General features: G+C 45.6%; 1 protein-coding gene across 2 annotated transcripts in view; it reads right to left on the minus strand.

Annotated features, from left to right (window-relative positions):
* GPD1L (glycerol-3-phosphate dehydrogenase 1 like) overlaps positions 1-15,115 on the minus strand; it is a 56,415-nt gene that overhangs the window by 34,667 nt on the left and 6,633 nt on the right. For both annotated transcript variants that reach the window (XM_057555399.1, XM_057555398.1), the window contains exon 2: positions 7,710-7,887. In XM_057555399.1, the coding sequence (XP_057411382.1) occupies positions 7,710-7,887 (178 nt within the window). The remainder of the gene's footprint in view (positions 1-7,709; positions 7,888-15,115) is intronic.

Consider the following 15,115-nt stretch of genomic DNA (forward strand, 5'->3'; position numbering starts at 1 on the left):
CGCTTCAAAGGATACTATCAAGAAAGTGAAAACTCACAGAATGGTGAGAATATACTTCCAAACTATGTAGCTGAAAATGGATTTGTATCTAATAAAGAATCCTTACAACTCAGTAATAAAAAGACAAACCAATTTTTTTAAATGGACAAAAGGTCTGAATACACATTTCAGATATATAAGATATACAAATGATATAAAAGATATACAAATGGTATATTGTTTTATATTTTTCAGATATAAAAGATATACAAATGTCCAATAAGCACATGAAAAGATGATCAACATCATTAACCATCAGGCAAATGAAAATCAAAACCACAATGAGATACCATTTCATACCCACTAGGATGGCTGGGATCAAAAAGTTAGATAATAACAAGTGTTGATGAGGATGTGGAGAAATTGAAACCCTTACACACAGCTGGTGGGAATATGTATAATGGTGCGGTCACTTTGGAAAACAGTCTGGCAGCTGCTCAAAAAGTTCAACAGTTACCCTAAGACCCAGCAACTGTACTCCTAGGTATATACTCAAAAAGAACTGAAAACATGTTCACACAGAACACTTTACACAAACGTTCCCAGCAATATCATTCATAATAGCCAAAAAGTGGGAACAACCAAAATGTCCACCAACCGATGAATGGATAAACAAAATATGGTATACCCATAAAACAGAGTATTAGTCAGCCATAAAAAGGAATGAAGTACTGATGCAGGGTACAACGGGGATAACCTTGAAAACATTATGCTAAGTGAAAGAAGCCAGTCACAGAAGATGATGTATTGTATGGTGTCATTTACATGAAATGTCCACAACAGACAAATCTAGAGACAGAAAGTAGATTAGTGGTTGATTAGGGCTGGGGACAGGAGGAAATAGGAGGTGACTGCTAAAGGCCATGAGGTTTCTTTTTAAGGTGATGAAATATTCTAAAATTGATTGCAGTGATGGTTGCCCAACTTTGTGAATATACTAAAAACCACTGAATTGTACACTTCAATGGTAAATTGTATGTCTGTGAATTCTATCTCAGTAAAGCTGTTTTTAAAAACAGAGCTGGCAAGGCTTAGAAGGCAAAGATGAGGGTTTCCCTGCTGGTGCAGTGGTTGAGAATCTGCCTGCCAGTGCAGGGAACATGGGTTAGAGCCCTGGTCCAGGAAGATCCCACATGCTGTGGAGCAACTAAGCCCGTGCGCCACAGCTACCTGAGTCTGCGCTCTAGAGCCTGAGAGCCCCAACTACTGAAGCCCACGCACCGCAACGAGGAGTAGCCCCCATTCACCGCAACTAAAGAAAGCCCGTGCCCAGCAATGAGGACCCAACGCAGCCAAAAATAAATAAATAAATAAACTTGGGGAAAAACAAAAAGAAGATGACAAAGATAAGACGCCACGACAACTATAATTCACAGAAGATGCTGCAACTGTCAATCCTGGTGTCACACTGAGGTTGGTTAAAGCTGGACCGAGGCAGAAGAGCTCTCTACCTGTGTGACCTCCTCTAAACAAAGGCCCTGGACAGACAGCCATAAGACAGGACCAACAATTTTTATCCTGCGGTGACAGGAAATAAGAAATGTTCTTCCATTCAGGTCGAAGGGGAAATCACAAACCCAGACTGCCTCAGCTTTTAGTGAGAAGTTGATGACACGGTGATGTCATTGTTACAGAAGGTCCCCCTGTGGAGGGGTCACATATGAGCACGTGGTGACCTGGAGAAGGGTCAGGCGGGCAGCAGTCCGGGGGCACCAAGCAAGGATGACTCACAGTCCCAATCAGCGCAAGTGGCAGACGTCATAAAAAACAATCCTACGCGGATGAAATGCAGCATATCTCTTCTGCTTGAATCCGCAAGACAGAAATGAGTAAAGCCAGCTTTTTAGCTCTAGATCCACATTCGCTCTGAGTCAATTAATCTTATGTCTGGCTTTTCATCTTAAAAAATGGGAACAATAATCGGTCTTGTCTAACACTAGTTGACTCTTTAAATGATCGAATGAGGTATTTGAAAAACTCTGAAATAAACATAAAATTTTTTAAAAAACCAACAAAAACAAAGCCCTAGCTTTGTAACAGATTCTTAACACTAAACAATTTATGTGAATCTTCTCATTTACTCCTCACATCACTGCTAAGGAAACTACTCACAGGGGCTCATCTTACCAAGAGGAGGGGGGCTGCCCAGACTCACTCAGAGCAGGCCCTCGACTCCAAGGTGTGCCCATCACCACCATGCTTCACCACTGTTCAACTTTTAAAATTACTTATTATGAGACATTTCATACATACAAATTCTAGAATCTAGAAAGCACAAAGAAAAAACAATCAATCAAGCACCTGTGTACCTTCTGCCAGCTTAAGAAATAAAACTTTCCAATACCCTGGGTGTCCTATACCAAGCACCAGCAAGGATGTGGAAGGATGTGAGTTCTCAAACCCCACTAGGTGTGTGGAGATGGGCACAACTGAAACAGGAGGGAAGGGGGCAGGGCACAACCTTCAAAAGAAGGACACCGGGCTTCCCTGGTGGCGCAGTGGTTGAGAGTCTGCCTGCCAATGCAGGGGACACGGGTTCGAGCCCTGGTCTGGGAAGATCCCACATGCTGCGGAGCAACTGGGCCCGTGAGCCACAACTACTGAGCCTGCGCGTCTGGAGCCTGTGCTCCGCAACAAGAGAGGCTGCGATAGTGAGAGGCCCGCGCACCGCGATGAAGAGTGGCCCCCGCTTGCCACAACTAGAGAAAGCCCTCGCACAGAAACGAAGACCCAACACAGCCAAAAATAAATAAATAAATAAATAATTTTTTTTTAAAAAAAGAAACAACCCAAAATGGTTTAAAAATAAATAAATAAATAAAAATAAATAAAAGAAGGACACGGCCATTGAGGATACAACATAAACTGCTTAGAACCAATGAGGCCCAAGATGGCAGAAGATTCGACTTCCGGTAGACCTTGAGCCTCATTAAGCTCTCATTATAATACATTAGCATATGCTAAACAACACACCCACAGGCACCATGACTGAAGGCCTCCCATAAAAGGCCCAAAAGTGGGTGGGGTCCAATTGCTGGAAATTCTCACCCCCCTCTCCAAGACTGTTAGAATACTCCTCCCACTCATTAGCCTATGAAATTAGCCAGCCCGTGAACACTAACAACCCCCGTAACCCCGAGGCCTCTGGCCTTCTGAGATGGCCCACACTCTGTCTGTGGAGTATGTATCTCCCTAAATAAATCCACTTCTCACCTATCACTCTGTCTCTCACTGAATTCCTTCTGAGCTGAGCCATAAAGAACCTGAATTTCAGTAGGTCCTGACACCGGGTGTATGATTTTCATTAAAAGACAGTGGGTTCAAGTTCCAATCTGGGTTTCGGTTGGTTGGAGTCCCCGCCCGTGGGTTCAAGTCCTAATCCGAGTGGCGTGGTTTCACTATCACGCTGGAAACCAGTGGTACCATCTGGCAGATTACAGGCTGCATCCCTGTGACCCAGCGATGCCATCCCTGGGACAGGGACAAGGCCTTTCCCGGGGGCACTGTCTACAACAGCAAACGACCGGAAACCATGCAAATGTCCAGTCCAGGGAACGGATACACTAACTGTCATGAGCCTACAAGGCTTCAGACATCAACCATCTGGGAGCAGAGAGTTCCTCCCTCGTCCACACCCGGGCACCCTGGCACCCGGGGAGGTGGGGGGTGGAGTCAATCATGGGCCAGGCTCTGAGAGACGTGGCTCTTGACTCCCTCCTTCCCCGCTGCTCCCCTGTTCTCTGTGCAGGCAGAGAACCATCTGGCAGATTCACCTCCCCCCATGTTCCCTGAGCAGTACGCTAGGAACCCTGGGAGAACGAAACCCCAGAAAGTCAAGCCCACATGCCTGGGGCAGGTGGGGGTACAGAGTGGTCCCCACAGAGCGGAAGGAACTCTCTACAGAAGGGAAGGAGTAATCGATCCCGACAGGTATGAGAAGGGAAGCTCGGAGGAATGGTCTGCCCCAAGCATGGTTAGAGATGACCTCAGAGGCCTTCCAGAGCCACGGGAACAGCGGTGCCTTTACTCTTTCCATCAGATACTTGGGTAACTTAACTGCCCAGCTCAGAACCCTAGGGAACCTTCCTCTCCCCCACTTACTGCACCAGGAGTAACTGCAGGGAAACGCTGCCCGGCCCCAGTGCAGTGACACAGGGAAGTCATCAAGTCATCACTGTCTAAAAGGCCACGACTCAGCAGGCTCAGGAACAGGTGTGCCAGCCACCAGCTCTGTGACCTGAGGCAAGTTCATTAACCTCTCTGAGCCCTGGTTTCTTCCCCTATAAAATCAGAATCACCATCACAGTAAGAAAGCTAATAGCACCAACCTAAGAGGGTCATTGAGAACATTAAATGAGACTGTAACCAGACAGGGATGGGGTTCCCCGGAGAAAGAGAACAAGGCATGGCTTTCTTGACGGAAGAGAAGCCATCTTTGGCCTAAGCCATTTTGTGATCTGAGCCAGTGCTTGCCTTTGAACAGGTCTCAGTAATTAATGATCAAAAGGACAAACTAATCAGGCAAGAGAAGTAACAATAGCAAAGATAACACATCAGTTGTAAAGACTCCCAGTTAGAGTATCCTAAAGCACTATCTTAAGGGTTTGCAGGATTTAAACCCGCCTCGGGTTTAAACACCACCAGATCAACTGGAACCTAAGGAATGATGATGTTGACCATTTCTGACCCTTGTAACTTTCAAACCACTTTAGCCTGGACTCACTCAGTCCACCACCCAAGCCCCTTCGTGAGTATGCATGTTCCCTTAGCTTAAAACTTCCCCAATTTTTCCCCTCCCCCTTTCCTTTGACTATAAAATTGTAGCCCACCTAATCCTCAGGGCAGAGCTCCCTCGCCTGACCGCTTGCATCTCATACAAGCGTCCTGTATTAATAAATCTACTCCTTGCCAAAAAAAAAACTTCCCCAATTTTGTTGCTGGGGAGACACTGCTTTAGGAAAGATCCCTGGTGTTCTCCTTACTTGCTCCAAGTAATAAATCCAAGAGGTAAACCCAGTTTTCGGGTAACGTGATGATATATGTAAACTACTTTGCACAGGGCTTGACACCAGTGAACACTGTAGCCAAAGGCAATTGGAAATCCTCAGTGAGCAAGGTCTTTGCATCTCCAAACTTGCTGGCATTCATCAGCCGACAAATCTGTCTCCCCTGCTAGGAGTCAGGCAGCCACTTGGGCTGGTTTTCAAACAGACTCTTACAGAAAGCCATCCAGGGGTGAATCTGGAACAGGAGTTCATGAATTCCACTCACACAAGCAGCCAGGTCACCATTTTCATTCTCAGGCTCACCTTCTCCTTCCTCTGCAAGTCACTGGAATGAGGCCAGGCAATAACCTAGATTTTTCCTGCTCAGGCCTAATAAGCTGGAATTTTAAACTGTCAGTCTTCCCATTTTCTATTTCCTCCAATCTTATTCGGTAATTTAGGTCTTGACCTTGATTTTAATTACAGACCAATAAAACAGGAGGGAGGGGAGCAGGGCACAACCTTTGAAAGAACGACATAGCCCAAGGACATGACATAAACAGATTAGAACCAAATGGGTCCAAGATGGTGGACAAGCCAACTTCCACCAGACCTTGAGCCTCAGTATATGCTCACTGTAACACATCAGCAAGCTAAATGACACACCTACAAGCGCCATGACAGTTCTAAGACTGACCATAAGGATCAAAAAGTAGGTGGTGGCCCAATTCCTGGAAGTCCCCGCCCCTTCCCAAGACAGCTGGAATACTCCTCCCACTCATTAGCCTATAAAATTACCCACCACTATAAAAACTGACAACCCCATACCCTGGGGCCTCTCTCACCTTCTGAGATGGCCCACACTCTGTGGAATGTGTTTCTCTCTAAATAAATCCACTTCTTACCTTTCACTTTGTCTCTCACTGAATTCTTTCTGCGATAAGACATCAAGAACCTGAGCTTCATTAAGTCCTGAGACCAGGTGTGTGACCTCAGTCGGAAGACTGTGGGTTTCAGCTGGGTTTGAGTCCCAGCACGTGGGTTCAAGTCCCAATCTGAGGTGCACGGCTTCACCAGTGCATTAGCTGGCCTAGGGATGGACCAAAGTCCATGCGCTTAGAAAGGGTATGTGAAATAAAATTCATATTTTGTGGTAAGACAAGAAAAATTTAAACAAAAAAAATTTTCTCTGTCCTTTGGCCTCCTCTCTCCCCTCTACTGTGCATTGTGTACCTGCATTACACGTGGACCAAACCTTCCCCGTCGGCGGAAATACCTGCTCAACCATGAAGAGCAACATTCTCTCAGTGTCAAGGAGACAACTCCTTAAACATAACATTCCTTCTTTATCTTGTACAGATTTGGATTGTATGAACTGTCAGTAATTCATTTAACATAAAGCCCTCTGTCTCAAAAAACTTATGTAACTATGCCTTGACTTCTAATGCGCGGAACAGTTCTCAACACTGAGATGCTATTCCCAAATTACAATCCTCAATTTGGCTCAAATAAAATGTCTACTTCTTTCTTAGACCGACTGATTAATTCTTCGTCAACAGGTATCTCGGGAGTTACCAAGAGACACAAGACAAAGGCAAAATTATTAGTTCTAGCTTTGATGTGACCACCACTCTGAATGCCAAGAAACTAGCCTGTGATGAGCTGCTATGTGTCCCCCCAAAATTCATATGTTGAAGTCCTAACTCCAGTACCTTAGAATGTGATTGTATTTGGAGACAGGGTCTTTATAAAGGTTATTACGTTAAAATGAGGTCACTGGGGTAAGCCCCATTGCAACATGACTGGTGTCTGTCTCAGATACACAGAGGGAGGACCACGTGGAGACACGGGAAGAAGAAAAGTCCAGGGGAGGCCTCAGAAGAACCAACTCTTGGGCTTTGTAGGGGAGCAGATTTTGCCACCTCAGAATATGCCTCTTTGGCACATTAATTATTTTAAGGTGGCTGTTTTTTTAAGAAACAGCAGACAAGGAAGAAACTGAAAACCAAGTAGGAGTTGTCCTTTTGTAAGAAACATTTACATTCATGAGGGAAATCTCCATTTGTAAGGGGGTCTCCCTCCAAGTACCTGTAAGAGCTGGGAGGACCAAACCTCTAGAAACTCTCAGGAAAGGGGAAGGCACTGACTTAAATCTGCGTAACCACCTAACCCTTGTTTACTGTGCTTTCCCCATCACCTCCCAGAACTGACTCTCCCCACCCTCAACATCCTCTTTTGTCTTTAGCTGAGGATAATATTTAAGGTGAGGGCTTCAGCCATTTTGGTGAATGACAGTTTTCCTGGGTCTCTCCTATGCATATATGTTATTAAACTTTTGTTTGATTTTCTCCTGTTAATCTGTCTCATGTCAACTTAATTCTCAGACCAGAGAGATGAACCTAGAAGGGTAGAGGAAAATTTCTTCCTCCAGACAACGTGAAGCCTCCAGAGCTGTGAGAAAATTAATTTCTGTTGTTTAAGCCACCCAGTCTACCGTACTTTGTTATGGCAGCTCTAGCAAACTAACACAAGGCCCATGTTCAGAGTCAGGAAAACCAAAACGGACCAACCAATGAACTTGGTGGTACAGAGGAACAGGAGACCGGGGAAGCAGCTTTCCCATCTCCCCACGTCCCAAGTGCTAACTCAGCCGAGTGTAACTTTTAGAATTAACCAAAGTCTTACCACGTTTTCTGGCAGCTTGTGTCCAGGGAGATATTTTACATTTTCATGGTCATTATTTATGATGTCTGTCAGTTTTCTCCCATTAACCGTTTCTTCAAAGACCCACATCTTGACCGTGGAGGCAAACTTCTGAAGTTTCTTGACATTATCACCAATTATTTTTGCAACAGCTGAACCCCTGCAAAAGAAACAGTGGAAAAGAAAACAAACTCACTTGGGCAGAAGAGAAAAAGCACTAGATTATATTTCAGGAGACTTGTGTTCTGATTCAAGCACTGAGCTTAGAACTCAGATGTGATGTCGCCTCAGCCGCAAGCTGTTTTTTTGTTGGTTTGGTTGGTTTTTTAATAAGTTTATTTATTTATTTGCTTGTTTTTGGCTGCATTGGGTCTTTGTTGCTGCGCGCGGGCTTCTCCAGTTGTGGCGAGCGGGGGCTACTCTTCGTTGCGGTGCGCGGGCTTCTCATTGCGGTGACTTCTCTTGTTGCAGAGCACGGGCTCTAGGCATGCGGGCTTCAGTAGTTGTGGCACGTGGGCTCAGTAGTTGTGGCTCGTTGGCTCTAGAGCACAGCCTCAGTAGTTGTGGCACATGGGCTTAGTTGCTCCGTGGCATGTGGAATCTTCCCGGACCAGGGCTCAAACCCGTGTCCCCTGCATTGGCAGGCGGATTCTTAACCACTGCGCCACCAGGGAAGTCCAAGCTGTTTGAAACTTAGTTGTTTTCACTTGGAAATACCACCCCATGATCAGGAAAGCCCCAGAATTTGCTACAAGGTCAGAAAGCACCACCCCTTGAAACTAGTAAGCACCAACCTATCTTGGAAGAGAGTATCACAGAAGGAAGAGAAATCCACCTGAAAGATGGCATTTTACATTTTATATTTTTATATATTTTTTATATATTTATATATTTTTATATTTTATATATTTTAAAATAACACTTCAAGCATTCATGAAGTCTCCAAAGCAACTAGGCTATATTTCAAATCCATCAAGGAGATTAATATGCAGCTACCGTAGAATAAGCTGTGTCCTGGGGAACTGCAACAAGCTCCATGTGCAGTCATAAAGGAAAGACAAGACCCAAGTGGATTCCAGAAAAGGAGCAGAGCAAGGGCATGGGTCCCCCCCAGCAGACACCCAGAGGCCTCTAAAAGCTCCCTTTTTTCTGCATCTCTATTCACCAAACCTATTCTGGGAATGAATCAGTCTCCCATAGGCTTTCCCACAGGGGAAGGGAAGATGCTAGTTAACGCCAGTCCTCTGCACAAGAGCCGCGGGTGTGCGGCTGGTCCCCGTGGCAGAGGTGATCATGGTCAGCGGGCACCTGTGCCCATCTCACAGGTGTGTTGAGTGCACACTGATTGGGCCGCGGGTGGTACCTAATCACGGCTGAACCAATCAAGTTCTTTTATAGGAATCTGAACAGAGAAATAGTTTGTTTCTTAGATAACTTTCCTGGTGTGAGGAGCAAAGGAAAGAATGGTAAAGAGCACCTTGAGAATTCACGTGTCAGGGCATTCATTATTTTTTCTAATGATTTTTTCTAACGATTCAGACAATTTGTGAAATGGAGGAAGGGGTGATGACAGAAAGGGGGTGGGACCAAGCTGATGCAGAAGAACAGACTGGAGACAGTTATCCTTATGTTTATCTTTGGCTGCACAATAGAATTACCTGGGAGACTGAGTCCCAGGCCACACCCAAGATCAATGAAATGGGTACCTCTGGAGTGGGATCAGGCATCAGGAGTTATTAAAGCTCCCCTGGGACTGACGTGCGGCCAGAGTTGAGAACAGCTGCTCTGCACAAGGATCTAGAACTTTGGTGCTCTCCTTCCTCACAAAGGAATAGCTGTAAACATCAAAGCTCTGTGGCTTTCCCTGTGAAGTCCTTATTCTGTGTCAGCAGGACAGTTTATTAGCTAAATATCCATTAATCCAATTCTCCTCTGACACCCTGCAGAAAAAAGGCCGAGAATCTCCCCACCACCACTATCACTTTTACCCTAATGTTTATCCTAATAACTCACACAAGGTCAAAGAGAGCAAGTGTGATTCTGGGGAACTGAGCAAACTGAGGAGGGGATCTATAAGACACTAGGAATCCAAGTCTAGTAAATCAAGTGGGAAAATAAACTAGAACCATGAGCCCCCTACCCATGGTCCACAGTCTTACTGGAATACACTTGTTTCTCCCTTTACAGCCGCCTCCTGGGGAAGCCAAGCATTTGCAACCAGAGACAAACCTACTGTGTTTCTGCTGAAAAGTTAGTTAAGAAAATTTAAATAAAAATTGGAACTATTAAGAACTAAGTCCACCAAGGCTTCCCTGATGGCGCAGTGTTTAAGAATCCGCCTGCCAATGCAGGGGACACGGGTTTGAGCCCTGGTCTGGGAAGATCCCACATGAGGTGCAGCAACTAAGCCCATGCGCCACAACTACTGAGCCTGCGCTCTACAGCCCGTGAGCCACAGCTACTGAGCCCGCGTGCCGCAACTATTGAAGCCCAAGCACCTAGAGCCTGTGCTCTGCAACAAGAGAAGCCACTGCAATGAGAAGCCCACACCCCGCAACAAAGAGTAGCCCCCGCTCACCGCAACTAGAGAAAGCCTGCGCGCGGCAACGAAGACCCAATGCAGCCAAAAATAAAAAATAAATAAATAAATTTATTAAAAAAAAAAAAAAGAACTAAGCCCACCATACCTTGTCCTTTGGAGTTCAAATGGGGCTTAGAAGGACAGAACAAAAATAAGGGAAACTCCAGTTGCATTTTTTACTCATGGGAGGTCAGCAGGACCTCACTCTACCTCCTCCCAGGTTTCATCAAGGACTTCATTCAGTCATTCATTCATGCATTTATCTCAGTTATCAAAAATGTCCTGAGCACCTACTGCACATAATGCCTTGGGCTAGATGCCGGTGATATAAAAGGCACAGCTCTCAAAAGCTTCCCACCCACTTAAGGAGATGAACAAGGTGAAAGGAATTCACAATCCTGTGTGTGATAAGAGGTGAAGGGGAATGAGGAACACGTGATTAGAAGGGTAAACTGCGAGGGACTTTTAACACAAAGGACTCAGATGCAACCCAGGTAATCCATGGGAAGACTCGCCTGCCCAGCGTTCAGCTGAGGGACCCACAGTGGACAGACCTGGCTGGGGTCCAGGGAGAAGACATGGGAACGGTGCTGAGGAAAACCATACCTCTGCAGAGAAGCAAAAAGGGCTTCATACACCAGGGATGGGAAAAGCAGGCAAAGCAGAGCTTCCAGCCAACACTCAGCTAATCACAGACACGTGAGGGAGCCGGGCCAAGCCAAGAACTAACCAGCTGATCCAGAGATGCACAAGCAACAACGTGTGCTTGTTATTTTCAGCACCGAGTTGGCAGAGGGTGGGCTGTTTTGCAGTGGTAGCTAAGGGATGCATCAGACTCAGCAACGCTGAGGCAACCAGAGATAACTCCAGGTAATTCTGGGCCAAGCTATTGGATCTGCCACTCATGGATGGGGGAGGGGAGGGGAGGGGAGGGAAGGGAGGAGATGGACGCGAGGAAGAAGCATGAAATTCAATTCAAGAATGAATCCAGGGAGGGACTTCTCTGGTGGCGCAGTGATTAAGAATCCGCCTGTCAATACAGGGGACACGGGTTCAAGCCCTGGTCCAGGAAGATCCCACATGCCGCGGAGCAACTAAGCCCGTGCACCACAACTACTGAAGCCCGCACGCCTAGAGCCCGTGTTCTGCAACAAGAGAAGCCACCGCAATGAGAAGCCCGTGCACCACAACGAAGAGTAGCCCCTGCTCACCGCAACTAGAGAAAGCCCGCGTGCAGCAACGAAGACCCAACGCAGCCAAAATTAATAAATAAAATAAAAAATAAAAAAAAAAAGAATGAATCCAGGGAGATGAACAAAAAGGTTCTAATGCCTATAAGGCCTAGTCTTGTTCTTTCTATATAACTTATACAATATTTTTTTTTGGAGATCAGAAATGAAAACACTTTAATTTGTTCTGTTTTAATCTCTTTCAATACCATTTCCATTTGAACCAAGTATTTTCTTTGCTGTCCACCTTTTCTGTGTTGTTTATAAAACCTCAAAAGTATATAATTCACCTCAACATAATAAAGGCTATATATTCTATACGACAAGCCCATAGCTAACATAGTACTGAATATTCTTACCACCAAAAATGGGGAGATGGGGGCAGGAGGAAACTCTTGGAGGTGATGGATATTTATTACCTTGCTTGTGGTGATGGTTTCATGGGTGTATCTCCAAACCCATCAAATATTAAGTATGTCTGAGTTTCCTGCGTTTCAATTACACCTGAATAAAGTTGCTTTTTTTTTTTTTTTAAGTATAATCCATACCCACAACTCCTTTGTGGCTCTGAAATGGTACTAAATGTGTTTGTCACATATGTGTAAGGAACAGGATCAAATAGCAAAGGGAGTGTTTTGGAAGAACCCGTGTGTTTTGAAGGCAACTATATAAAGTCCACATGTAAGTGAAAACCCTGTCCTAAAAAGATGCCTGGCCGACAGAGGACCAGTCTAAAAACATGCACAGATATATCAGAACTGAGCCTAAAATAAAATAAAAATACTGCGTCCAGTCCAGTCCATGGAGGCGGTTTGTGTGTGTCTCAGCCACGGTCGGGGCTGGGGTCCCATGGCCACGGTGGTGGCGTCTCCTTGTTTCAGGGGCTGTCCTGTAACTGGCCCAGCCCGGTCAGGCACAGACCGTTAACACGGCTGGGTCAAGGGCACAGCAGCCATTGCTCCACCTGCCAGCTCGTCCATCTACTAAAGGCCAGGTCTGCGATGAGTCTGGTTTTTCCCAAAGTGAGGAGTGGGGGCCAGAGGTAGCCCCAATGGCTGAGCGCTGCCCACACACACACACAGCATCAAGCGACAACGACGCATGTGTGCCCTTTTCAACTCTCCTAGCCTCCCTGAGAGAGCACCGAATGTCTCACGTGAGTGTTGCGGTGTTTCCCAGCTCCCCAGCCTGTGTGAATTTCCCTTCTTCCCAAAGTATGAGGCGGCCTCCACTCAGAGCCTTGGCAGGGACCAGTATCTGGCAAGGATTTTATAATACTGTTTTGTTTCCATTCTACTGGTGGCTGCTGTTACCTTCTACTTGCGGTCTTTGGAGTGGTGATACAAAGTTTTCTTTTAAAGTCAACTTTTAAAGAAAGTCTAAGTGAATAAGCAGAACAAAAGCGAGCAGGGCAGTTTAAAGGAGGTTTAATTCCATCTAAACCTCCACCTGGCAGATTAAGACACGACACAGGAGGCTCGGTCACTCTGACCTTGGGTTACTCAACCAGGTAGTGGCAGAACTGGGAGGGGGACTCAGGATGGCTGACGGCCAGTCCTGGGTCTTTACTCCGGGGTATAATATCACATTTCCCATGGAATCATGAATTATCTTATCAACAAGTCTTGGGCCTCAAAATACAGACTAGTTTGCAACCTCAGCAATATTATGCCAACAAAATTTAAAAGGGACTTGGGGTGGGAAATCACAACCCAGTGCCAGCTGGGTACACACTGGGTATTTGACACAAGAGCTCACTTCATCTTTCCAGCAGCCACGTTATCCCCACTTTACAGATGAAGAAGTAGAGGCTCAGAGAGAATGAATAAGTTACCCGGTCACGCTGTCCATCTAGAGCCAGCAGTTCTGACCCAGATCTGTTTCCAAAGCCCACACTTTCTACTAATTCCTGTTTGCTGAGGGGTAGAGTAGAATCATTTGTTGAGAATACACATTAAGCACCTATGCCATGCAGACACTGTGCCGGGCACAGAGGACACAGGGGATAAAGCTGGTTAAGTCTAAGGTTGGGGTGGGGGAGAATTCGAGCCAGAGGGAAGGGCCCGTGGAGCAAAGGTGCAGGAACAGGAGGGGCAGGGAGACTGTCCTCTGCTTTTACCCAAAGTCCACACCTGGTGGGAGGTGGAGGAAGGGGGAGGGGAGAGGTTATGAGCAGGAGGGGGAGAGAGGGAGAGGAGGCTGAGAAAGGAGCAGAGGGAAGGGGAAGGGGAGAGGGAAGGGGAAGAGGCAAGGATGGGGCAAGAGGCAGAGGGTAGGGGTTTGCTGACTACCAGGTGTCAGGCACTGTTTGTTTGCTTTTTGTTTTTTGATTGACACGTAATTGACAAATAACATTGTATAAACTGAAGGGGTATAACCCCTTTGTCTGATACATTTATGTATTGCAATCTGATTACCACCAGAGTACTGTTTTCAATACCTTACCCACATTATCTGTTTCAAGCCTTAGCAACCCTCTGAGACAGGGACTATCATGATCCCCATTTTTCAAGTGAAGACACTGAACTCCAGGGATCACACTGGTGGGTCAGTGAAAGAGGAGAGATCCACAGCCCAGGCCATGTCTTCACCACTCTGCTCTCCCTCCCTGGGTCCCAGCTGGACAGACACCCACCTGCTGGAGGTCCTAACCTCCACTGGCAACACCCCCCTTCCCCCAACCCCTTGGCATTCACTCACCTCTTCCTCTCTAAAAAGATGTGACATTTTAATCAGCCAAGGAACAGGATGCCTATCAAGTCAGGTTGACAATTCCCAGAACTGCACGGGGTGCAGAAGCTTACTGGCACAGAAAAGACCCCACAGACCATCCCTCTTTTACCAAGGAGGAAACTCTCTAGGGAGAACAAACAAGGGTTCAGCTAGATTCTCCCCATCCCATGCCCAGAGCTGATCCTACGTGTGGATCCAAGGGAAGACGGTGATCAGTTTTGGTTTAAATAACATCTACTTTCTTATTCATAAAAGCAATACATGAAAGACAAAAAAAAATTATAATCTTACCACCCAGGGAGAACCGCTGTTAACACTTTGTGTAATTCTTTGCAGTTAAAGGGCTTTTAAAGTACAATCAAATGCCAGGGTATTAGATGCAAATGTGAAAAATAAAGTATTTTAAAAATAGATTCAACTTGGTGAATGTTTATTTGATCTCTGGATAGGGAAGCTTTCTAAGTTTAAAATCAAAGATAGCAACGACAGAGGAAAAAAGATCAATGTGAACAACTTCACATAGAGAAAAAAAGGAGGGGGAGAAGCAGATGAAAAAAGCCTTTCTGTCTATGAAAATCCAAACTGCAGAGGAAAAGCCTCAAACAGAACGTTACATTTAACAAAAAACAGGATGCAAAATTGTATATGCCATATGATCATATGCATCACATGCAATTAACAAAATACATACCACCTCACACCTGTTAGTGTGGCTACTATATTAAAACAAAACAAAAACAAGTGTTAGAATGTGAAGAAATTGGAACCCTTGTGCTCTGCTGGTGGGAATATAAAATGGTGTAACTGCTATGGAAAACAATACAGTGGTTCCTCAAAAACCTAAA

The sequence above is a fragment of the Balaenoptera acutorostrata genome, chromosome 10 (genome assembly GCF_949987535.1).
Source record: "Balaenoptera acutorostrata chromosome 10, mBalAcu1.1, whole genome shotgun sequence".
In the NCBI taxonomy this organism is placed as follows: domain Eukaryota; kingdom Metazoa; phylum Chordata; class Mammalia; order Artiodactyla; family Balaenopteridae; genus Balaenoptera; species Balaenoptera acutorostrata.